The sequence below is a fragment of the Acartia tonsa genome, chromosome 12 (genome assembly GCF_053477335.1).
Source record: "Acartia tonsa isolate MP-2025a chromosome 12, ASM5347733v1, whole genome shotgun sequence".
NCBI lineage: Eukaryota > Metazoa > Arthropoda > Copepoda > Calanoida > Acartiidae > Acartia > Acartia tonsa.
In genome coordinates, this window is record NC_137271.1 from 34,287,886 (window position 1) to 34,314,608 (window position 26,723).

Consider the following 26,723-nt stretch of genomic DNA (forward strand, 5'->3'; position numbering starts at 1 on the left):
GAATCAATCGCTGTGCACGCCACTGTTAATATTTTAAACGTCTTTAGTTATGATGTGTATTAGAATTATTTAATTTCCCACAACAAGCAACCGCATCTGCACTTTAAAGCTGCGGTCGCAATTCTACTTTACCTTAAGTTTGCATTCTAAGCAGTTTGAATTATGATTTTTGCATTTTATTTCTTGGATATTCTTAAACTCCTGGCTGTTCCTGAAATCTTGAATGTTCAACTCCTCTTCCTGCTCCTCTTCTAAATGGACAAGATATTGACAGGGATGTAAAGGGATAAGACAATGGCCGATAAATTGATATACATCCCCAATGATGATACACAAAATTACCCCTATTGTAGATTATTATTAGTGGAATAAACGTTTAACACTAAACTAAATGAACCAATCAATCAAAATTAATTAATAGTCCCAAAATTTAGTGAGTCAACGAATAAGAAAACATTATTATAAAACTTTTGTGACTAGTGTAACAAACAACCCAATGTCCCCTCCCTTCCTAAGAATTTAATCTTTCCCTAAAACTCGGTATAGTATAAGAAAGTGATATCGGTACCATATCATTGTTGCACATGTTAAAACTAGATGAACTAATACTGAACAGGAGGTAATTTAATATGTCGTCTTTGCTATGAAATTTTCGCGCCATTTTAATTCATTCTAATCTTGCAAAAATATTTGCGTTATATTTTGAAAATATAGAAAAATTAAGGTGCCATATTACTGTAACAAGTTTAAAAATTAAATTTTTACCTTTGATATAATGAGCATCAATAGTAAGGCATCTTGTGCAAGAAATAAGATGTCTTTTCTGAAGGTATCGCAATGCATCCTCAAATCCTTGTTTGCATACTCTGAAATAGGTCAAGAAAATAAACAATCATTAAAAAGACAACATGTATTTTTTGCATGTGGTGCATTATTTGCCAAATGTACCACTTTTCTGCACTACCTCTCCGATTTTGTTAATACTCTATATTTTGGTCCGTTGGGTCATTCAAGGATGCTGGATGGCCAAAAAAAAGTTTCAGAGTCCCTGGATGTCTAGATATCTAGCTATCTATGAAAGTAGGTAACAAAAATTTAAAAAACACCCATTTTTTCACAATTTAAAAAATTAATTTTTTCATCAATCTTACATCCAGCCTATACATTTTATACACCAAAATGATCGTTTATTCATGTAAAAAGCGCACATATTGCTATTTTGGCCAAAACTCTGATTTTACAGGGTGTCCAACAAAAAGTGTATTTTGGATATCTAGCGTAATACCCAAAATACCTGTCCGAAAAAAATCATTTTTTTTGGCTTAAATCCTGTGTTTTATCTGTGTGCATATGTGGTATATAACGGTTCGGACCACCCGGGACTATAAGGTTGTCAAATTTCACTTTGGGACACCCTGTAAATGTGATTTTTGCGTCTGTATAGCTAAAAATTGGTCCAAATTGGCTATTTTTTCCAAATTACTCTAATATGTGTCTTAGTATTTTTGGCCATAGTGTTTTCTGACCAGATCAATATTTTCATATTTTTTGGACACCCTGTATTTTCAAAAAAAGAGAAAAAAAAATTTTGTTTTTTTTTTAAATTTTTTTCTATTTTTAAGTTACTTAAAACTGTCATATAGATACAGATTTTGACTAATAACAATAATATTTGCCTATTTTACAAATTTTTACACTTTTGGGACACCCTGTGCATGTTTTTGAAAAATGATGGTTTTTGCCCATTTTTAGGGGGAAGGAGTCGTTTTTGGGCCATAGACTATTTCTTCATTTTTCTAGAACTTTTCAAGACACATCATTTGTTATTTATGCAAAAACCGCAAAAACCGAACCGTTTTGCCGTTAATCACCGCCAAAGGCGGAATTTTTTACGTTTTTGCCGTTCCGGAGGTTGTAATGGGCATTTGTGGTAAGAAAACATTGATTTATCAAGATCCCTCTGAAATACTTTTATTTAGGTAATTTAATTTACTAAATTTCATATAAAGTAAAATTTTTTGTGCAGCTAACCGTTTTTCGTCGAGATGAATTTCAATTGTTAAAACAAAAAAATGAAGTGAATATAACATAAATAATTGCTATAACATAAGTAATAAAAGAAACATAAATCATGTGCATTTGAAATTCCTTTTGACAAAAATCGGTTAGCTGCACAAAAAAATTTACTTAATATGAAATTTAGTAAATTAAATTACCTAAATAAAAGTATTTCAGAGGGATCTTGATAAATCAATGTTTTCTTACCACAAATGCCCATTACAACCTCCGGAACGGCAAAAACGTAAAAAATTCCGCCTTTGGCGGTGATTAATGGCAAAACGGTTCGGTTTTTGCGGTTTTTGCATAAATAACAAATGATGTGTCTTGAAAAGTTCAACAAAAATGAAGAAATAGTCTATGGCCCAAAAACGACTCCTTCCCCCTAAAAATGGGCAAAAACCATCATTTTTCAAAAACATGCACAGGGTGTCCCAAAAGTGTAAAAATTTGTAAAATAGGCAAATATTATTGTTATTAGTCAAAATCTGTATCTATATGACAGTTTTAAGTAACTTAAAAATAGAAAAAAATTTAAAAAAAAAACAAAATTTTTTTTTCTCTTTTTTTGAAAATACAGGGTGTCCAAAAAATATGAAAATATTGATCTGGTCAGAAAACACTATGGCCAAAAATACTAAGACACATATTAGAGTAATTTGGAAAAAATAGCCAATTTGGACCAAGTTTTAGCTATACAGACGCAAAAATCACATTTACAGGGTGTCCCAAAGTGAAATTTGACAACCTTATAGTCCCGGGTGGTCCGAACCGTTATATACCACATATGCACACAGATAAAACACAGGATTTAAGCCAAAAAAAATGATTTTTTTCGGACAGGTATTTTGGGTATTACGCTAGATATCCAAAATACACTTTTTGTTGGACACCCTGTAAAATTAGAGGTTTGGTTAAAATAGCAATATGTGCGCTTTTTACATGAATAAACGATCATTTTGGTGTATAAAATGTATAGGCTGGATGTAAGATTGATGAAAAAATTAATTTTTTAAATTGTGAAAAAATGGGTGTTTTTTAAATTTTTGTTACCTACCTTCATAGATAGCTAGATATCTAGACATCCAGGGACTCTGAAACTTTTTTTTGGCCATCCAGCATCCTTGAATGACCCAACGGACCAAAATATAGAGTATTAACAAAATCGGAGAGGTAGTGCAGAAAAGTGGTACATTTGGCAAATAATGCACCATGTTTATGTTAAATACTGAGATAAATGTGTTGGTTGTCTGTTACTTTTGCCAAGACTGTTACTGTGTTATCAAATGATGTAATGCCCAATCTGTATAAGTGTTCTTAGCTGGTTGTATGTTATGTGTAACTTGAAATCCACTAATCCTCTGAGCATATGGACTAAACAGCAAAATATTTCCTACTATACCTGGATAGAACTTCTGGATGAGATGACATTTTCCAATGTGTTCAAGTATTCTTTGCAATCAAAGGATTCATAGTCTGTTGCGTGTTGTTTCAAATAAACTAACCCCTAGAGTATGGACTAAACAGCAACATATTTCCTATTATACCTGGATAAAACTTCTGGATGAGGTGGCAGAAGGACATTCCCCAACCTGTACAGGTTCTCTTTGGATATCTCTATGGAGGTATTGGCCACACTCACCTTAGCAATACAAATATCAAAAAGGTCACCACAACAAATTAAAAACTAAATATGTCAATGATAACATAGGGGGAAGTACGTTGTGAGAAAGCTTCCAGTCGAAAGCGATTATTAAGTCTAAATGTTCTTAATGTTGACAAAACGCAAAGTAAAATTAAACGTATATTTAATAACATTTCCTTAATTATCGCTTTTGATTGGAAACTTACTCATAATATTACGAAATTTTAGCACAACCTATTTCCCCCTTTTTCATCCTCGAAAAAGTAATTTTTGAAACTTCATTTTAAAAAAATAGATAAGTGAAAGTTAAATTTTTTTTTTACAAATTTTCTTATTCTTATAACAATTTAATACAGGATAGAGAAATGAAGAAAGAAATATTTGAAAATAATCGAAATACTCGGGAAGGCCTACTTCATCTGAAAACAAACTTAGAGTCAAAATTGTTCCTTTTTTAGATGAAATACACCTCCTTCTAAAATACTATATAATCCAGAACAAATTTAAACAGCAGCCAATCTCTCTGATTCATAATATTTAGTTAATACCTGGAAGACTTTCCAAGCCGTATCATCCTGTGGACAGATGTCAGAGTTGCCAGAAAATGGCGACACTGTGATGGTGTTCCCATCTAGCACCGGTAAATTATCACTGTACCCACCATCTATACAAAATTTCGCGCCATTACTTAAAGGTCGTCTTAACTCTAATTTTTTGGCGCCGAACATTAAGAAAGATAGAGAAGGCAAGATTATTTTAAGTCAACAAGGAGGAAATATTCTTCCAGAAAGATAAAAATATAAGAACAGAAAGAGTATAATTCTAAAAATGCAATTATACATACAGTACCACCATGAGGTCTTTTTGAATTTGCTCAATGAAGTACATATCCATATGAATATCTATGAAACCAACTAAACCTTAGTAATAAGTAAACTCCAGATTGTAGTCTAGTGAATGATTATATTGTACGTCTTATTTAGTAGCAGTAGAAGATATCATTTTAATGTCTTTAGTTATGACACTGTTTGACCTAGATTTGAACTGAACACATAGCTGATTCAAGACTGTTCATACCTATCACTCTAGTGCCTCGGTATCTAGGAGGTAGCCAGCCAGAAAATATGGGTATAAAAGTACTTGCTAACACAACCTAGATAGAAAATATGGATATAAATACTTGCTACAACAACCTAGATAGAAAATATGGGTATAAAAGTACTTGCTAACACAACCTAGATAGAAAATATGGATATAAACACTTGCTACCACAGCCTAGATAGAAAATATGGATATAGATACTTGCTAACACAGCCTAGATAGAAATTATGGGTATAAAAGTACTTGCTATCAAAACCTAGAAAGAAAATATGGATATAAATACTCTTTAACACAACCTAGATAGAAAATATTGATATAAATTCTTGCTAACACAACCTAGATAGAAAACATGGGTATAAAAGTACATGCTAAAACAACCTAGACAGAAAATATGGATATATAAATAAATGCTAACACAACCTAGATAGATAATATGGATATAAATTCTTGCTAACACAACCTAGATAGAAAATATGGGTATTAAAGTACTTGCTAACACAACCTAGATAGAAAATATGGATAAATACTTTTAAACATAACCTAGATAGAAAATATGGATAATAAATACTCTTTTAACACAAGCTGGATAGAAAATATGGATATAAATACCTGCTAACACAACCTAGAAATACAAAAAATATATGTAGATATATAGCTAGGATAGATAAAAAGGGAAGAACAGTTTAAAATGAACAGAAATCTAAAAGGCAAAAAATCTATTTAAAAAATCCGCCAATTTCTGACTGACTCACGTGATAACCCCCTAGATCCAACTCTGTATCAGGACAAACGTGCGCCATCCCGGAAAATGGGCTGACCGTTATTGTGTGCTTGTCCGTCGGCAGGTTGTCGCTGAAGCCGCCGTCAACAACATAAGCCCCGCGGTAGGTAGGCGGTTTGAAACCGCTAAATATTGGTATAAAACAGGAGGCGAGGATAACCTACACAAAATTCATTTAGTACTTTTTAAAAAATTATAATCAACCTAAATTATAAATTGATCATTAGTTTACTCTTAATTTAAAAATAACAGGATGTGTGTTTGTCACTTTGTCTGTCTGCATCGAAGGATAACTAATGATCCGATTTAGCTCTCCTTTACAGTGTAGCTTCTAATAGGTCCAGGTATGGTTTATAACTTTTTTTTTTTTTGGGGGGGGGTGGGGTAGAGCACCACCACCCTCACACCAGTGTCCCTAGAAGACAAAAAAAAAAGAGAAACATTTTCACCAAAATGATTAATTTATGTTATGTAATAGAAATGATAAGTCTACGTAAACATAAAAGTTCATAGAAAAATGCATAAAAATCAACAATTTTATCTATTAATTTTCCTTTTTTGTTTTCAAAAACAGTACTTAAAGTTCTGCATAAAAAAATGTTCTGACAATGCATAAAATATTCTTCAAGAAACTGGGAGTATCAATTTAATAGAGTACATAGAAATCTGGTGCAATATCCAAGGTATCATATTTCGATTTTTATTCCTACAACCCTAAAGCCTTTATTTGTCTATTATGTTGACTTATGAAATGATTGAATATTTGAATGCAATTTAAATCTTGAAAAGTATAAAAAAAATTATACCTATAAAGTTTTTTATTCAAAATACTTTTTTCAAAATGAATTTAAGAATATGTTAAAATTTTCACGTGAAAATTGTATAAAATTGTACATGATAAGATGTAATATACTTGTATAACTAATCCTTTTTTAGTAGCGCAGCTACTCTAGAATTAGGGTATGTTCGTCAATTTGTACGTCGCTAATTATTATTATCTCTATAATAAAGTAACAGGATCTGTGTGTGTCTATCTTTGTGTACCTAAGGACCTCGCTATTCACTGAACCGATATGGTTCTCCTGTACCAGTGTACATGGTAGCTTCTCTAGGTCCAAGGAAGGTTTAGGGGAGGGTACCACCTCCCTCCCAACAAAGAAATCTCCACAAGAAAACTATCACCCTGCCCCCCCAAAAAAATTTATTTTATTTTTTATCACTAAAATTAAAAAATGGAGGGGGGTGGTGATCTCTATTGCTGCGCTTATACTAAGATGAACACAATTGTCCTTGTTTCAACGTAAACAATTGATAATCATGTTTATGTGACTTTTAACGTTTTAAATAACAAGAACATACTTTGTTAAAAAAAAGGGGAAAGGTGTCTTCCAATATTAATCAATAGCGGCCTCAAGGTCGGTGTTGGTTTGGAGTTTTAATTTCAGTTAAAAAAAGTAAAAAATATTCTTTTTTGGAGGTGTCATATTTTTCTAAAGTTGATTGGGAGGGTGGTGGTACCCACCCCCCAAATAGGTATAAACCTTCCCAGAAGCTATATTAAACAATAATTCAAGCCAATGTGGGATGTCTTAATGAATGTACATATCCATATAATGAAAGGGAGTGGATGGGATGGGGGTTGTAGTTATTTTAGCCCGCTGTGAGTTTCACTTTATTAAAGAACATAGAATCCTGAAGATCCAAATAATAATATATCTCCATTTATGTCTTATTGAGGCTACCAGTATAACAATTTAATACAAGTAAAAATTGCTTTATTGATTGGTTGGTTAGTCTGTCTGTAATGCATTTATACTCACGCGACTTAACACACGTCACACACACACAAAATATTACCTGAATGACTTCTTCTTTGTTTGCAAATTGATTGACTAGAATATTGCTACCATCATAAACCTAAACAATATTCAATTAGCGCGGCATCCATGCGCATTCATTACATCTTGCCCCAAAGTAATGAAAATAGGCTAAAATAAGATAAGTTGCACTAGACATTCCCCTCATATTTTTCAACAATAAGATTATAATCATTGTTCTATCCATGGTCCCCTGCAGGGATAGGACAGTGGAGAAAAGTTTAATTAGCTTGAATATTGCGCAGATACAGGGTTAATCATAATACTTTTTGGAAGACTATCATTAAAAAAAAAGTCTAAAAAAATAACATAGATCTAATGTCCTAATTCCAGAAAAGGAGTGGACATTAGACTGTAAATTATTCTGGTACACAAAAATTATAAATCCATTATTTCATTCTTTGTCCTAAACTATGAACAACTTATAAAAATCTGGATTGGGTGGTTCAAACTAGCGGTGCCAAAAAATTTCTACCACTAGAAAGGGTAATTTTGTTTACTGTAGGTTGAAATGTACATCAATTATTCGTCCATTGTCTTATCCCTGTTTATATTTCTATATCAATTGGAGGGGCAGAGCAATGAACGTTAAATTGCGCCTTAATAAGTACCTTTGTTAAAGAAATATGAAGACGACCTTGTACTTTCAAGTGGATATCATCTGACAAAACTCTGAAACATAGAATTTATATATTGAAAAAAATCACGAAACCTTTAATTTGAGATAATTATTAAATTTTTCGTCCTAGTAGTTATGATTGTTAACTATAGTCTGTCTGTCCGTCTGAAGCTTAAAATCTCGGTAACCGCTCAACCAGTTGATCAGTTCTTCACCAAAAAAATCACTGATCCTGTAATGGCTTTAAGCTATTTTCTCTACAAAATTAATCAACAATGATTTGTTTAGTAGATTAAGCAACAATGATTAAATGTGGGGGTTTACCATTACCCGCTTTTAGGGCTTCACCCCTAAAAGCTAGGGGCGTAGCCACTACTAATTTGAAAGCGTTACAAAAAAATTGCCTGCAAAAGCGTGTTTAAGTGGAGTGTAGGGGGTATAACACCCCCCTTAGAATTAAATGGGCCTGCATCTACCTCTTTTTCACCACTTTAAGAAAAAAAATTATGTGCCCGCCATTGATTACCTGTTTAAACCATCATAAAGGATGTTTGTGATATTAAATGAGGGGGAGAAAGGACCAAGAGTAAGCTTCCTAGCTTCACAGGCTATCTGTAATATACGGCTGGTCATCTCACCTACAAATAGACACATGTAAAACATGGAATCTTTTGTTGACATGAAATTTCGAAATAATTTGTTGAAAGCTGGTGATTTTCTTTATATAAATAATAGACCCCAAAAGATCTTTTGAACTAAAGGTGCTTTTTATGTTAGGTTGGATGATTTTAAGGTTGGAAAAGCCGCACATGGGTATTGAACCGCAAGGAAAAAAATCCCTCAGGATTAGAGTCAACCACTAACTTAAATTAGAAATACAATTTTCTTATTTGATGGCTTAAAAACAATAGTTTTTTTGCCTTTATCTTGATTGGGTTGTACAAATTGGCAGTTTCTGTTTATGGCAATTGCGGATGTACATTATTATTCATCCATTGTATTTTCCCTTGAAATTCCTGTAAAACTATTCTTAAGCAGCTACGCCATAGAAAAAGGTACAAACGTCCATGCGCCATTTACAGTATTACACCTTGTTTCATGAATTTAGGGATATATTAACAATCCTTAAAAAATAACAAAGAAGGTTGGGACACAAGACCGTAAAATATCCAATGTTTACAACTAAATAATTTCTTTTCTCGTATTCATTCGAATCCGGTGGATAGGAACCGGTTCTCATCCATACGAAAAAACTATGCCTAGCATCGTATTATATCCAGCTTTCTACGAATATAATAATGTACAATCATAAGATTAAAACAAATTTTTTTGGCCCGTGCCTTGTACATTTTATATCCGCGGAAAGCCGTTTATAATACGATGCGAGAAATAACTATTATTGGCTCGAAAACTTTGGGTACTTTTACTTAATTTTGATTTGTTGGTTCTATGCTAGTAGAGCTCAACTTTTTAAAAACTAATTTTCTTTACAAAAGGGGGTAATTTTGTCATGCGTCAATGTTTACATACATTTAATTAAAAGTCCATTATTCTATCCCTTACTATGTCTGTTAAAAAGTAAAAAATTCTGACTTTCAGGGGGGTTTTAACTACTAAAAGAAAACTTAATTTCCTTTAACTTCTCCAACAGTAAGAATGAGGGTTCCTTTCAGTTCCTTTAATTTATTCTCCATTATCCCATCCCTGTATCCTAGACCTTATCAAGACTAAAACTTCATAAACAACACTGTAATAAAAACTTTATAAATGACGTCAGATTTTTTGACTTTTAAAAACATATGTTTTTACTAATTTTGATAAAGAATTGAAAGAATTAACTAGAATGATATTTTAAGTTGATAATTTTTCATCAGATTTATTCGTAAAAATTGGCACAACTATGTGTATACTATGAGTATATCTAAATAAATAATGTAAATATTTTTACATTTTTTTTATTTTAAGTTATATTACTACTAGCGGATACGCCCCTAGAGGCCTCTAGGGGCACTTGAGGAGGAGAGAGTCGAATTTAATAACCCAATTTCTTATTTTAGATTTTAAAAGAAACAGTAAAAAAAGTTTGGAGGGAGGGCGAAATTTTTTTTTGGGGGGGTGCCCCCCCTCATTTTTAATTTTAGTTAAAAAAATAAAAAATTCGGGGGGGGGGATTTTTCATTTTTTTGGGGGGGGGGGGTTGGGGGTGTCCCATCCCCCAAGAAAATAGTTATAAACCTTCCCGGGACCTATGAGAAGCTACCCTGTTAAGGAGAACCCGATCGGTTCAGCGGTTAGCGAGATCCTTCGGTACAGACACACAGACACACAAACACAGACATCCTGTTACTTTAGTATGAGGATATAAAAAAAACATGTTTTTGACTTCCAGATAAAGGCTATTCAATGAAATTGCTGGTTGTCTGTTGATTGTATTGTGTTATGCAATAAAACTTACCAAGGGGAATATCTCCAAGGAGGGAGACAGCCGCAATCGAACCCGCGGAGGCCCCAGATATCTAAAATCATAAATATTTACATTTTTGCTGGGTTTTGAACCTTCAACGTTGTGGTATATCTAAAATATTTGGCGAAAAATGATATTGTCTTAAAAGAAATTGGCGTTATCCTCTTAAGATTTTTTTTCTTAAATTTTTTTCAATTTTATAGTTATAAACTTATATGGCTAGGGGGCCGAGCGCCCGCGGCTAGGCAGGCTAGGGGGCCGAGCGCCCGCGGCTAGGCAGGCCATGGGGCCGTTTTTCTGGGGGGGGGGGGGGGGTATAAAAATTGTCGAATTTTGAGAAAAAATTCCTAATAAGAAGTATTGGGGGGCTTATGGGTACAGGCAAATATATGTATACCTTATTAAGAAGAATGTATGTTTTAAAGGCACACGCCACGCCCACATGGTACAGGCTAAGATAGGTATACCTTATCAAGAAGAATGTGGGGGGCGTATGTTTTAAAGATCCAAGCCACGCCCACATGATAAAGTCCAAGATAAGGTATACCTTATTAAGAAGTATGTTGGGAGCGTATGTTTTGAAGGCACAAGCCACGCCCACATAGTAGAGCAAAAGACTTGTATACCTTATTAAGAAGTATGTGGGGGGCGTATGTTTTGAAGGCACAAGCCACGCCCACATGGTTCAGGCTAAGATAGGTATACCTTATTTAGAAGTATTGGGGGGCGTATGGGTACAGGCAAATGAATGTATACCTTATTAAGAAGAATGTGGGGGGCGTATGCTTTGAAGGCACAAGCCACGACCACATGGTAATTGTTAAAGATAGGTATACCCTAATAAGAAGTATTGGGGGGAGTATGGGTACAGGCAAATATATGTATACCTTATTAAGAAGAATGTGTGGGGCGTATGTTTTGAAGGCACAAGCCACGCCCACATGGTACAGGCCAAGAAATCCACAGCCGGCAAAACTAACATTCATCCCACTTGCCCTAAAAAAGAAATATATTAGTTAGTTTCTATCATGTGTCATTAGAATGGTTTTAGGCTATATTTTAGTATAGTGTGGCAGTTTTGACGCTCTACCGGCTAGGGACTAATTGTGTTGTGCTTGAAATGAATCTTCATGGTCTTATGCTATTTCATTTAGAATCCGTTTGAGTTCTGAACCTATTTATTTGATGGTAATGATATCTGAAATGGCAGGAATATTTGTGTAAACCTTTAAAATTTCAAGGCAGGTTTAAGGCTATTTTGTGGTATCAATCTATTAATTATAAAATATTGATCTACAAGTTTTTTTTTACTATGAATGCACCCCTAGCATCTAGGGATTCTACATTCAAAGGGGAAGGAAGGGTGCAAAAATTATCCCAAAATAAAATCTAAAAATAAAAAAACATAAAACCATACCCAACAGAATCTTAGTACTTCATATAAATAAAATATAATTATTTAGAATAATAGATGATATTAAACGTTTAGTATGTAAACTTATAATCTATATCGAAGTCTAAACATATTATTCATCATAAAAACAAGGATGACAACATCCATAAGTAGCGAAGCACAAAAAATCGTAGATGGGAATACGTACAGGTAGATTTAAAAGGTTTTTACTAAAATCAAGAATAGATTTATTGGATAAGATAAATATGAAACCTTGTTTTATTTTGTATGATGACGATGGTCAAAGTAAATTATATTAAAGATGCTCGATCATAACAATGGGAAAAATTATTTTGATACTGATATCCCATAAAAGTTTGAAAATTGGATCAAAATAAACAAAGATCTTGGGAAATATGTAAAACATATAAAAATAGCCAAAAACCTGATAAAAGGCAGTCTGGCTGCCATCGTTGTTTTCTTGAAACGACAAAAAATTTAATTTTTAAATCCTTAAAAACTTTAAAAATTTGGAAAATCGGACCATATACACTGAAGATATGGAAAAAAGTGTTAAATATATTTATAAATAGCCTAAAACGTGCCAAAAAGGCAGTCTGGCCGTCATGGTTATTTCCTTTAAAGACGAGAAATTTAATTTTGATATCTACAACTGAAAAAATTTTGAAAATCGGACTATAAACACTGAAGATATGGAGAAAAATGTTAAAAATATAAAAAAAACAGCCTAAAACCTGCTGAAAAGGCAGTCTGGCCGTCATGGTTGTCTTCTTTAAAAGACGGGAAATTTAATTTTGATATCTATAACTGAAAAAATTTTGAAAATCGGACCATACACTGAAGATATGGAGAAAAATGTGAAAAATATAAAAATAGCCTAAAACCTGCTAAAAATCGGTCCGACCGCAAATGATGTTTTATAGTCAATTGTGCTCCTTAATAATGGAAATGTTGTCAAAAAATTTCAGCATTCTATCTTTTATAGGAGCTGAGTAAATCCCATTTCCCCCATAGCGTTACAGACTGAAGGACTGACGGACTGACTGACGGACGGACAAAGTGAATTATAGAGTAGCTTCGCTACTAAAAATATTTTCACATCACGAAGTCCCTAAATGCTTTTAAGACATTGTATCATTAAAAAAATAAACAAATTTAACTAAGCTACTTTTTTTTCAAAGATCTATCGTTAATTGAAAACTTCCAAGCAATTTGAAAAGAAATTGGTATATATGTTTTATTTTGTCATTGAATTTTTTTGTTTGTTAGCAAATTAATTTACGAATAAAATATTTAATAAAAATTCACAAGGAGCTTACATAATATGAAAATTAGTTGTGTAATTATTATTGGTTAAAATAAAAAAAAGAAATAAAATCAAAAAAAAACTTGCAGTTACTTTTGGCTTTTTATATTTTAATTTTTCCCCCCTATTTTTAGAAGTTTTATATCATATTCAATTATATAAAAGTATCTTGAATTAATACCGCATAGTAATAAATGATTGTTATTGTTAAGTTATCACAGAATATTTTCTGACCTTTCTATCACCACGTCTTGTTATAAACTAATAACAAACACTTTGATTTTCAACTCATTATATTAGAAGCAAAACACTTTAATATAAACAAAAGTGAGAAGGAGGGTGTGTGTGAGAGAGAGACAGAAAAGGGAGAGAGATAGAGATAATGCGCTCTACAGAGAATCGATTATGAATTATTAAGAGATAAAAATTGACATGCCGCATATATTGGTTGTTGTTAAAATGATTTATTCAACTTATGGAAAAAATCATAAAAAATAATAAGAAAAATACAAACAATTAACTAACAAAATGATACACAGATAGCAAATAATCATTAGTACAGTAAGTTAATAACAATGTTTAACAATCTCACAGTGAGTTAGATAGGTTCAAAAACGAAAAATATGATAAGTTAGTTATGAGATTATTAGCAACATAATGTTTTAACATATATAATATAATGACACATAGGTTATAATATGGTTAATATCATGATATAATAGTTAATGGATGATAGAAGTTAATGTTTTAGCAGCTAGATTCATATTTCCTCATTTATTGTAGATATTTATCCACTGACAAATGAAGTTTACTACTGTCACTTTTTACACTATGTACATAATCCACAAAGACAAATGTCATTGCTTCTCGGTGCTGATTTCTTCTGCAGTATTACCATGACTTGAAATTTGAAGAGGAAGGTGTCAGGAAACTGCAACTCGTCGACAGCAAGACGCCAAAGTTTCAATTAAGAAACCCTTCATCCATAAATAAAAACGGCTGACGCCTGGCATGGATGTAACCAAGAGATTCATACTGAAAAATCAGGAGTTATGTCAAAATAAATTAGTCATCTCCAACCTAATTTATTTTAAATGTCCAAGATTTACCCATTGTGTGCGTTGTAGTGTTGTGGAGTTTGGTGTCAAATAGCACGCCAATTTGAATTGTGCGTCGGTCAGACTAGAGGGAAGGAAGGTAGGCTCAGGTTAAGGGAAGATGGGGAATTTTTGTAGATAGGGTGTATGTATAGGGTAGGTGTAAATTTAATCTTCTTAGGCGGGAAAGAGATTTTTTCAATTTGAAAAAAAGCTGGCGTTTATTGAATGGCTTTGGTATGTGGAAATTTCTTCATGATGGTTTCAGTATTCTCACAACTCTATGCTTCACTGGGCTCTTATACATTTATTCAGCCCATATTAATTTTGAGCTGACTGCATAAGTAAGACTGAAAAAATTCAGTAATTCAGTCTTTCACTGGATAAGGTTTGTCAAGACGTCCACACTCCGCCATAGATGCGACATAACTGACATGCCGCATATATACATAGGTACTTTTTTGCCGTTGTTTTTAAAAGAGAATATTTTCTATGATTAGGTCGGTCCGTCAGTACGTCCGTATTGTATAGCTCTTTTCGTTAATTTAGGCATGTTGAAATTGCCTTATCTACTTCAATCTTGCATGATGATTCTTGTAACACTTTGGTACGAATTGGGAAGTGTAGCATTAAACTTCTGTTTTACTGTATCATCTATAATACAAAGTAGAACGATGTCTGTCTGTCCGTCTGAAGCTTAAGAACTTGGTAACCGCTGAACCGAATGGGCTCTACTCTTCAGGGAATATACCTACTGGTCCTGTGGTGGTTTTAAGCTATTTTCTTGGGGGGTGGGACACCCCCAACCCCCCCAAAACTAAAAAAACCACCCCCCAAATTTTTTTTTTTTACAATTTTTGTAAAATCTCAGTAAGGAGGGTTGACTTCCCATTACTTCATAGGGCGAAGCCCCTAGAGGCTAGGGGCGAAGCCGCTAGTCTATTTTATATGGTAGTAAGGTGTTTTTTGGTTCTTTAAGATCTTTATAACCACATAACCGATAGAGTTAACCAATTTGGGAATTTGGGATGGTTTAAGGCTATTTGATAATAAAATTTGAGTATGAATTTACCGTATTTTTAGCCCCTCCCTCTCCATACAATTACAAAGCTCAAAATGGGCGCAGCCGCTTTTGTATAGAAACTGTTTCACAGCTACTACATAACTAACCACTCTGCAACAGAGCAACAATTTTGCCTCCAATTGTTCAACAATTACAATAACAAGGATGACCAACATCCATAAAAGCGAAGCTCTGAAACGGTAGGACAAACAATTATTTATACCTGTAGTGTGTCAGAACTAAAAAATCGGAACATAAATGTATAAATGTCGAATTAAAATCTTAGTTAAATTTGTTGAAAAACTGCAGAAATACAGGATAATGTTTATGGACATACTTACATTTTTAGAACTTGATCAAAGAGTTGCTTCGCTTATAATATTGTACTTTGTTGTCCCAAGAATTAATATACCAAAAATCAGACCAATCAGATAATTAGGTCACATACAAATTTGTTGTTAAAAATGTAAAAAAATCAACATGTTAAAAATGGACGTACGGACATTCTGGTAATGATTATAGAGTTGCTACGTTTTCTAAATCGTACCCTACTACTAAAGGAATCACCATGCAAAATTTGAAATCGATAGGACAATTCTAACATGCCTAAATTAACGAAAAAAGCTATCCGTTACAGACGTACGGACGGACCTACGCTAATTATAGAAAAGCTTCGCTTTTAAAAATGAGAGTTCAATAATCAGTCAGTCATATAGTATAATTTTCTTTCTTCGTAAAAGTATTTTGAAAACACGTTCACTCAATTGTTGGCTTAAAAATTCAGGTTTTTTTTATATAAACCTTCATTAAGGGGTTCTAACTTTTTAAACCAATAATCTTAATAGTATTTTTTTTTATCATTAGGGTTTATATAAATTTATAGTCCATCGACTTATCTCTTAAGATCCCTGCATATTAATGTCCGAAATGACTGAAAGTTTCGGTGTTGCTGAGCTATTTATGGATATAATTATCCTTGCTTTAACTTTGGTCTAAGGTTGCGTGATTTTGTATTGCATAATAAAAATATTTACATTATATAATTTCACATAGGAGCTTAATAATTATAAATTACAATGATGAAAACACCCATAAAAGCTAAGCTCTGAAACGGTAGGACAAACGAACATTAATTACTTATAGAGTGTCAGAACTGAATAAGCAAAATATTAATAAACAAAATTGTAAGTAAATTTGTTGCACTCATCCTGCAAAAGTTTGAAATCGATATGACAATTCTAACACTAAATCAACAAAAAGAGCCAACCGTTATGGACGGAGGGTTGAACGGACGGACCGACCCTAATTACAGAAAAGGTTCGCTTTAAAATATATCTTTTATGAGTTTATCATTGCTACTTAAAATCTTGAAACACTAAAAACAAGATATGGTAAAAATATGTTTGTTAGTTGAAAAGCTACTTTTTATTTCACTTTGTCCGTCTGTCTGACATTCCTTCCTTAATTAATAAAATATATGGCTATCATTATATTATTACTTGGATGCTGCTCCAGATTTGGCGTTACCCTCTTTTTTCAATTTTTTCAATTTTTTTTTAAAGTTAAAAGGAACTCTTTGTGTCTTAGATGAATCGATATGGTTTAACCTCCACCATTTTATTTTACTTTTTCTTTTTAAAACTAAAATCGAAAATGGGGGTTGGGGGATTAAATTATTATGATATTAGTAATTATTATTTTAGTTTCTTAATATTACGATTATTATTAACATATATTAGTAAATTCCAATAAAAGAAAGGGTTACTAATGTTCCTTTAAACCAGCTATTCTTACAGAAAGATATAACAAGAAAGATATTTTACCTCCCAATTTCCACAATCTAGTAAATGATTGTTGATTTATGTTATACTAATTGCTTCTCCCCCTTTTTCTAGGGGAAGACAGGTAGGGCCAGGAATGTAGTAAAAAAACACCCCAAGACATTTATAAAACTTCCCAGAAAAGTACAATCAATTGAGACCAGCATTTCACCATCTATTTAGCATTCGACAAAAAACTTACTACTTTTTATATTCGGATGTCTTCATTTTAAAGTTCAATAGCAATAGAGTCTGTGAATTCGAATACAAACAAAAATAGCCTAAAACCATCTATAATTTACAGTTTACATATGTTAGGCTTCCTTAAACTGTAGAGCTCTATCGGATCAGTGGATAATAATATCTTAACCAATTAGGATATTAGCTATATGGTGAAAACGCCAATAATAAAACAGTAGGGTAGGTGTAGAAGGTTTGAAGCCCCTCTATATGAAATATATTAAATAATATAGCAATATAGAATATATTATTTCCATAATGCACCTGTCTTATAAGCGTAGCTATTATATAACTTTGGTATGTCAGTACATGCCTAAGTAGGTCAATTAATTGACTTTTTTTTTTAAACTTGTTAAAAGGGAGGGGGCGGAAGTGACACTTTGTGAAACCAAAACTTAAACTCAAAGGAACTCAACTAAGTAACGAGTTACAGCTCTAAGATTTAACATTGCAGTTGCTTTAAAGAGATACAAAATGGAACTGTGAAGAAACGGCGCCGGAACCACTGCTCCCGCCGAAAACCGCCGTTTCCCGCCGAATTTTTTTTTTGCCTTTTCTCTTCAAAATAAACAATTTGGAATCATCTGAGTCAAACTTATTTTTTTTTCATAAAATTTCCAATATATTTTCTTTTGTGATTTTTCTCCATATTCAAACATTTTCAACATATTCAAAAAATGTCAAGTGCAAATATCAGGAATTTTTTTTTATTGAAAAAAAGTTTGTCTCAATTGATTCAAAATTGTTTATTTTAGCGAGAAAGTGCAAAAAAAATTCGGCGGGATACGGTGATTTTCAGCGGGAGCGGCGATTCCGCCACCGTTTCTTCACAGTTTCATGTTGTACCTCTATAAAACAACTACTATGCAAAATCTCAGAGCTGTAACTCTTTATTTAGTTGAGTTCTTTTGACTTTTAGTTTTGGTTTCAAAAAGTGTCACTTCCGCCCCCTCCTTTTAAAGGGGTTCTGTGCACTTTCAGGGAAATCACCATACATGACAAGTTTAATATAAGAATAAAACTATTTTTTTTTCTTGGGGGGGGGGGGAGAGTGTATAATTTTCTTCGCTCCTATTAAGAATATTAAATACTATTTAAATAATACGATTATATAATATTTAAAATTGTTACTAACTATAAGTTGAATGAATAATACATTTATACAAAGAAAATAATGTATATATGTAGAGCAGCAAATTTATTTCAAAGAAAAAGTAAAATAACAGATAAAAATATCATTCAAAATCATATTTAAAAAAACACAACTATAACTTTTTCATAAATTTTAACTTAACTTATTTTTTTTATTAATTTATTTAAAAACTTTTAGCTGCTGTGGGGGCTTAGTGTTTTAAATATGAGGAAGAACATTAAAATAGCCTAAAACTATCCTAAGACTTGAATCTGAAATTAAAATACCCTTAAACCATCACAAGACAAATTTGAAGCTTTCCCCTTTACTCTACTTTTGTTTTTAAAAGCGAAGTTCTGACACTATACAAGTGTTAATGTCCGTTTGTCCTACCGTTTTAGTGCTTCGCTTTTATGGATGTTGTCATCCTTGTTATTATCCATTTATTTAAGTCTGATAACAGTGGATCAATAATCGGGAAAGAAGGGGACAATATACTGTTTGTTACACTAGTCCCCAAAGTTTTTATTAACATTTTCTTATTCGTTGGCTTAACATTTTATGAGACTTTTAATTAACTTTGATTGGTTGATTCATTAAGTTGAGTGTATCAACCTTTAAACCACTAATTGTACACTACTGAAGGGATAATTTTGTGTATCATCATTGAAGATGGTAATAAATTTATTGACCATTGTCTTATCCTTTTAGATTATTGATCAATAATACATTTAAGTAATTAAGCATATTAGCATATCTTTCAGAGTGAATCTAACAATTATTTCATCGATTTTTAGCAGAAAAGCTACTGGATAATTCATCAGTCTGTTTGTAAGAAACGGTCTGAAGGAAATGTTAATTTCTCAGCCGCTGTTTAAGATTGACAGCTGAATATTTTAAAGAAGATTCCATGTACAAACGGGCAAACCGTATATATATATCTGTTAGTCTTCAGTAATGCTTACAAAATAAAAATGTATTTTTAAAAGCGAAGCTTTTCTATAATTAGGGTCGGTCCGTACGTCCGTCCGTCCGTACGTCCGTCCGAGATAGATAGCTTTTATTCGTTAATTTAGGCATGTTAGAATTGTCCTATCGATTTCAAATTTTGCATGATGATTCCTATAGTAGTTAGGTACGATTTAAAAACCGTAGCAACTCTATAATCATCACCAGAATGTCCGTACGTCCATTTTAAACATGTTGATTTTTCTACTTTTTTAACAACAAATTTTTATGTGATCTAGTTATCCGTTTGATCTAATTTTTGGTATATTGATTCCTGGGACAACAAAGAACAAAAGAACAATAGTATAAGCGAATCAACTCTATAATCAAGTCCTCAAAATGTAAGTATGTCCATAAACATTATCCTATATCAAGCAATTTTCCAACAAATTTACTTAAACTTTGCTTCGACTCTGTTGATACTTTTATATTCTAATTATTCAGTTCAGACACTATACAAGTGTTAATGTCCGTTTGTCCTACCGTTTCAGTGCTTCGCTTTTATGGATGTTGTCATCCTTGTTTTACAATATATCTATAACCTTTCTCTCATTCTTTTACTCCATCTCTTTTTTATGATCAATGAACAACTGGTCTATAACTCACTTTGTTCGTTTGTCAATCGATGGTATATGTATGCTTGCTTTGCTACTACATAGGATGTTGTCATTCTTGTTTATTAGCATAGGAACTCGCTAATTTTGTATGTTTACCAGTTTTACCCTAGATAACCTCTAAATTAGGAACCTAGTAATAGTGTAACTTTTTATCTTTGTGACGTAACAAAAATCGAAGGATGAGAGGGGAGGTGGGAAAGGAAAGTGGAAACCCCTTAAAAAGAAATGGATTTGTGTTACGTCACAAAGATAAAAAGTTAGACACTATTACTAGGTTCCTAAATTAGGTCTTATTTTGGTGTAACTCTGAACATAATCTTATTAGTGAAGGCACGAATAAGCGGACAAATGTCCTACATTCAACCAACTCTTTGATTACGAGATCTTTGTCTGTAAATCCTAACTGTGCATGGTCATGAGTTGCACCTTTTTAAGACCAAGACATTCCCCCTACTCTTACTATTTATGTCGCGTATCTGATATTGCAGCAATGGGAACCTTTTTTAAAAGTCTTAGATTATAACGCTGTGTAAATTTATGTTTGTTTGTCTCTCCAGTAATATCTCGCAAACCACTGAACCATTTGAATATAAAAGGAAATGAATATGATTTATACAGGAAGTAAATTACTTTCTTTGTAAAATAAAGATTAAAAATTCTTTGTTTATGTACTATTTAAGTTTTAAACTATAATTTATACAAAGTTAATAGTGCATAAAATCATTAGAAACATGGATGATAATATCAATAAAAGTGAAACTCTGATATTTGAATCAATGATTTCATTATAGTAAAACAATGGAGGGGAAAGGGGTTAAATAATTGTATGTCCCTACCCGTTGACCATGTGCCGAATTTCGATTTGGTCTTTAAATATTAACCAATAGAGTTGGGAATAATAACGCAGCCGAAAGAACAGAAAACAATTTGCTAGCAGACGAAAAAGGTCCCCAAAACTGGATCCAGTAGTTGTCTGGGTTAAGCATCTACATATACGTACATATTCACAACGATTTCAAAATAGAATTGAAAAAAATGTTGTAAGTTTTATACCAATCAAACAATTATTTTACTTAGCCCTCCCTGTTGTACTGAGGTTTGGACGTACAGACCTTTATTATAGAAAAGCTTCGCTTTCAAATATGCATAAAAACATTGTTAATATTAAACTAAATTCAAACATCAAAATATGAATTTTCTTAGAAGGTATAATATTCTTACTTTAAAACTTACTCTAATGTTTTAAAAATGCATTAGTTTCTAAGCAGGTTTATTAAGCGGGGAGGGGCAAAGGGTAAAAACATCCCCCTTTCCAACATTCGAAAAGTTATGATTATTTGGGGGACCACCCATCCAATACAAAAAAAAAGCCAAAAGGCGAACCCACTAGTACATACATAGTATATGTATATGTATAAGACGGTAAAAAAACTTCACTTCTTTTAACCCTTAAGTTTTAAACGAAACACAAGGTAATTAATAGTACTTTTTAACTTTAAATGATCTTGCCAATTCTTTAAAACATTTAAGATAGTATCTTCAAATACAGTTTAACAAGTTCAATTGTATGCATGAAAAGCGTAGCAACAAAAAGCTAATAATTTTTTATGAAAAAATTGATAGTAGAGTATCATTCAATAAAAGGTAGGTAATTTTGGAAAATTTTGCAAATTCAGACTCTTATTTTCCTAGCGATTATCAAATGAACAGGCGAACGTACGGACAAATCTTAATTATAGAGTATCTCCGCTACTAATAAAAATACTCACGTTTCACTGTCCATCATTGAAGATATGGTCATAACTAATATTTACACTTTTTATTTATATTTACAAATTACACTGAAAAAAGCAATTTCTTCCTGTTATTTTTTTTTAAAATCACAAATTAACTTATAATATTTTTTCATGTATGGCTTCGAAACCGATTAGTATCCGCTGGATACGAACCGGTTCTCAGCCACACTGAAAAATTAGGTATAGCTTCGTATTACAGCCAATTTTCCACAAATATTAAAATAACAATCATAAAATTAATACCAGTTTTCATAGACCGGGCCACCAAAACTGGTTTTAATCTTATAATTTTTCATTTAAATATCCACGGAAAGCTGTCTATAAATACAATGCGATAAATAACTATAACTAGGTATATAAATATCACCACAAAGTATAATAACTAATAACTGTCAACCCTATACCATTACAAATGGTTTTTGACTGTTTGGCATGGTTGCCAACATTTAAAAGTTAGAAATAATCTTCTTTACGAAAAACATTATATATAAAGCATACATTAATAATTTTGGTACCGAAATAACTATTTAATTGAAGTATGCTCGTTTGACCGTTTCAAATAAATTTTTTTTCTTATTGATGAATTTGAATAAAACTTAAACTAAGTTTTGTATTTACAGATTTATGAAGATTTCTGCAAAAACTACTTTAAAATACTCCAGAGTTCTTTTTTAATATATGTTAAAGCATTAGAGTGGTATACTTGTTTTTTTTTATGTTTTCTAATGATTTAACATCTTTTTTTTAAATTATGACATTCTGAAAAAATTACAAGTTGGGAACCTGTTTGTCCTAAATAATCTTTCAATTACAGATTGACCGACGGGCTAACACAGACAGGAGGAGGTGGAGAAGATAATGGGAAGGGAAAAAGGTATATTGGAACAGGTTAAGGGGGGAGTATATAAGGACGATTTTTTATTGGGGGGTGAAGGATTTAAATTAAAAAACTGTATAAAAAACAATAAGAAATAATTGTTTTATTTTAATGATAACAAATTTACGTAGTACAGTTAGGGAGTTGAATCCATTTTTATAGAAGCAGAAATATAATCTATGATTATGGTTTTGACCCTCTAAAACTGTAATCTACCTTTCCACTTTCCCATCTCTTGGTGAAGATATCTTCAACGCCGATACGATTTTTGAAATGTAAGATTCTACTTTCCCTTCTCTTGGTGAAGATATCTTCAACGCCGATACGATTTTTGAAATGTAAGATTCCACTTTCCCCTCTCTTGGTGAAGATATCTTCAACGCCGATACGATATTTGAAATTTAAGATTCCACTTTTGCCTCTCTTTGTGAAGATATCTTCAACAAGAGAGACAAAAGTGGAATCTTATATTTCAAAAATCGTATCGGCGTTGAAGATATCTTCACCAAGAGAGGGGAAAGTGGAAGGGTAGATTACAGTTTTAGAGGGTCCAAACCATAATCATAGATTATATTTCTGCTTCTATAAAAATGGATTCAACTCCCTAACTGTAGTATGTAGTAATTAAGAAAATGATTAATTTAATGTTTTCTGTTAAAGATAAATAGAGACAGAAAAAAGAAAGAGAAAAAAAAAGGAGTAAAATACAGGCACAAAGAAAGAGAGAAAAGATATTGCTTTACAATTTTCATTTTAACCTTATTATCCGCGGAAAACGATGCGAAAAATAAACATATTAGAATACTTGATGTACATTCAATTCCGCACATTTTTTTGGCGATTGTGTCTTTTATTTTTAGAAATCTTAATGGATTTGACAATGGACGATAAATTAACAAATAACTCCCTCTGTTGATTAAATTATTGGTTGCAAAATTTTTTAACCAACTAATCAAGATTCAAGAAAAGTACCCAAAGTTTTTAAGCCAACAAAAGGCTACTTAGATCCAGTATAATTCACCAGGGATCTAAAGGGATAAGACAATGACCGATTAATTGATGTATAATGTATATCCCCAAAGATAACACACAAAATCACTCTTCTACCCCTTCCCTAGATTACAACTAGACGTTGAATCGTTTGGACACTCAATAAACTAACTTACAAAATTAAATAAAAGTCCCCAAATTTGTTAAGCCAACGAATAAGAAAACGTTATTCTAAACTTTTGGGACTAATGGGGACGTGAATACTCACTATAAAATGTTTTAAGATAACGAAAAAGAGAAATATGATTGAAAAATCCTTGACTTTGAAATCATTATCTTAATTGATATTTATTTCAACAATTTGTTTTATGTTTGTCCTCATCCTGTTATATAAAGTAGTAAGGTTTTTGTCTCTAGTTTAATATTTCGAAAACTACTGATTGCGTTTTCCATTTCAGGGAAACTTCACATTGGTACTGACGAGCGGCTTAAAATAAGCATAAAAAAATTATTTATATATTCAGAAAGGTTTGTACATTAGAATACTATATGACATCTAGAACCAAATATTCCTTTATATAAAGTAGTAAGTTTTTTTTTGTCTGTAGCTTAAGATTTCGATAAATACTTAAACCGATAGAGTTCTCCCTTTTATGGGAATCTTCACTTAGGGCCTTTAATTTTTTTAGGCTTTTTCATTCTTAGATTTGAGCCTTGGGATAGTTTTGGCATAAAAAGGCTTTTGGTCTAATACTAATGATCTCGGATATTGCTGATCCGAATGGATTGTACTTTTCAGGTAATCTTTATACAGGGTGCGGCACATAAATCGAGACATTTTGTAATTTTTAAAGAAATGAACATAAAATCATCAATTTTAAAGATTTTATTGAATTTTAAAAACTGGGAAGCACAATATGTAAATGACTAGTAGATTATTCAACAAAATCGCCGCCAGCCTCAATCACCGCCTCTACAGGTCTCCTCAACCGCCGGCAGGTCCAGGTCAAACTGTACCTGTCCAAGCTGGCGTAGTTCTTCTTTATAGTGGCAATGAGGGAGGTCTTTGTGGTATTGTCACGTCTATTGGTGCATGCTTCAAAGTAGCCCTAGGCCCAAAAGTCCATTGAATTAAGATCGGGCTGCTGGAAGGCCACATTATTAGGAACATGAGTAACCGCTAAATTGACAAAATCCATGTTTTTGCTCTCATTTGGGTTAGGATTTAGCTACAGTGGACTTTAAGTACTCAAAATGCGTGTCTTGATGAGCTTAAGACACACACAAAATTTTGGGTCAAATTTCTAACTCCTTCCCTGTCTGGCCCTATTGTTTGTGATTTCTTAAGGCTCAAAATCTTGAAAAATCGACCTCATTTCGGCTAGGATTGAGCTAAAATGAATTTAAACACGCCAAAATGTGTGTCTCAATGAGCCTAAGACACCCACAAAATTTGGGGTCAAGATTCCAACTCCTTCCCTGTCGGACCCTACGTTTTGTGATTTTGCGCATTAAACCACCGGCGCATTTGGAATCTGCCTTGTTGAACATATGCGCGGCCAGCTCGGTGTACACGTCTATCTTCGTCCAAAGATTTTTTTGTGCTAATAGGTCATTACGTAAGCTTTCTATAGTGGGGTCAAACGTCCGGCCTGATTGGTCAAGTAGTTTTGGCGCCATGGTCGTTTAAAAATTGTCTCGATTTATGTGCCGCACCCTGTATATGTCTTGGGTTGGTTTTAGGTTATTTTACCTGACCTCCCCCTTCCTCTCCTAGAAGCTAGGGTCGAATAAACTACATATTTTTATAATGTCAAGGAAATTGTAAATATATAAATTAAAACCAGACAACGTTCTATCTAGCTAAAAATCGATTAACAAATACTTGGATATATTGACAGGGGAAAATTTTTCGCTAATTTAGTTTGCCAATATAGATCTCATCGGTTGGTCAGTTCTTTAATCCAGTAGAAAGCGGAGGGGATCGACGGGGTAAAGGGGGTTGGTGGTGGGGTAACGTTATTTTAGCCAGCTGGGAGTATTGCACTTTATTAATAGAGTACATGAAAATATTGTGCAACATCCAAGTAATCATATTTGGATTACTATAAAAAAACTTACTTTTTATAAAAACAACAAACAATTCTTTCATTCCCTTATAAAATCACTTGATAAATTATTCACATTTTCTTTCTTAAAAAACACTTTTTATATCTCTCAAATTCACGTGTATTTTTTTTAACTAACTAAATAAGCTGCGTTTTTTATTTTTTTTTATTGCGTATATAGATAACTCTAAAAGTACACTAACGCTGCCGCACTATAAAAGAAAAAACAGCTGTAAGTCCTAGGGATATGTGTGTGTGTCTGTTTGTATTGGTTTGTAAGGGTGTGTGTGTGTGTGTGTGTATTTTGTTATATAACACGATAACTAACTAAAACACTTTTTTCACACACACACATACACACATACATACACACACACACATATAGACAGACACACACAAACACAAAACCCGAGGGTCGGGAAAAGGGACAGAGAGAGAGAGAGAGATAGAGAGAGAGAGAGAGAGAGAGAGAGAGAGAGAGAGAGAGAGAGAGAGAGACAGACAGAGAGACAGAGAGAGAGAGAGAGAGAGAGAGAGAGAGAGAGAGTGAGAGAGTGAGACTGACAGAGAAAGAGAGAGAAAGAGAGAGAAAAAAGGTATGTAACACGTTATCTTTAAGTTTGTTTAAGACATTTTGTCATGTCATATATTACCCTATCATAATTTTGTGCTGTTTATCTTAACAACATAATAATTTATAATCATATAAT

General features: G+C 32.6%; 1 protein-coding gene across 6 annotated transcripts in view; it reads right to left on the bottom strand.

Annotated features, from left to right (window-relative positions):
* LOC145334295 (patatin-like phospholipase domain-containing protein 2) overlaps positions 1 to 26,416 on the bottom strand; it is a 37,908-nt gene extending 11,492 nt beyond the window's left edge. Inside the window, exons 1-11 of one of the 6 annotated variants that reach the window (XR_013884797.1) lie at positions 22,012 to 22,116; positions 11,433 to 11,541; positions 10,537 to 10,597; positions 8,608 to 8,719; positions 8,074 to 8,134; positions 7,443 to 7,502; positions 4,781 to 4,856; positions 4,252 to 4,367; positions 3,606 to 3,700; positions 766 to 866; positions 133 to 251 (exon numbers count right to left, since the gene is read on the bottom strand). Coding sequence is in view for 5 of the 6 variants with exons in the window: in XM_080179689.1 (XP_080035815.1) it covers positions 133 to 251; positions 766 to 866; positions 3,606 to 3,700; positions 4,252 to 4,367; positions 4,781 to 4,856; positions 7,443 to 7,502; positions 8,074 to 8,134; positions 8,608 to 8,719; positions 10,537 to 10,597; positions 11,433 to 11,541; positions 22,012 to 22,043 (942 nt within the window). In the remaining variant the exon portion in view is untranslated. Of the gene's footprint in view, positions 1 to 132; positions 252 to 765; positions 867 to 3,605; positions 3,701 to 4,251; positions 4,368 to 4,780; positions 4,857 to 5,556; positions 5,746 to 7,442; positions 7,503 to 8,073; positions 8,135 to 8,607; positions 8,720 to 10,536; positions 10,598 to 11,432; positions 11,542 to 13,499; positions 13,545 to 22,011; positions 22,549 to 26,026 lie in introns of those variants that run through there. The other 5 variants (XM_080179691.1, XM_080179689.1, XM_080179692.1 and 2 more) reach the window with 5 other exon arrangements.
* Positions 26,417 to 26,723: the final 307 nt, after the last annotated feature.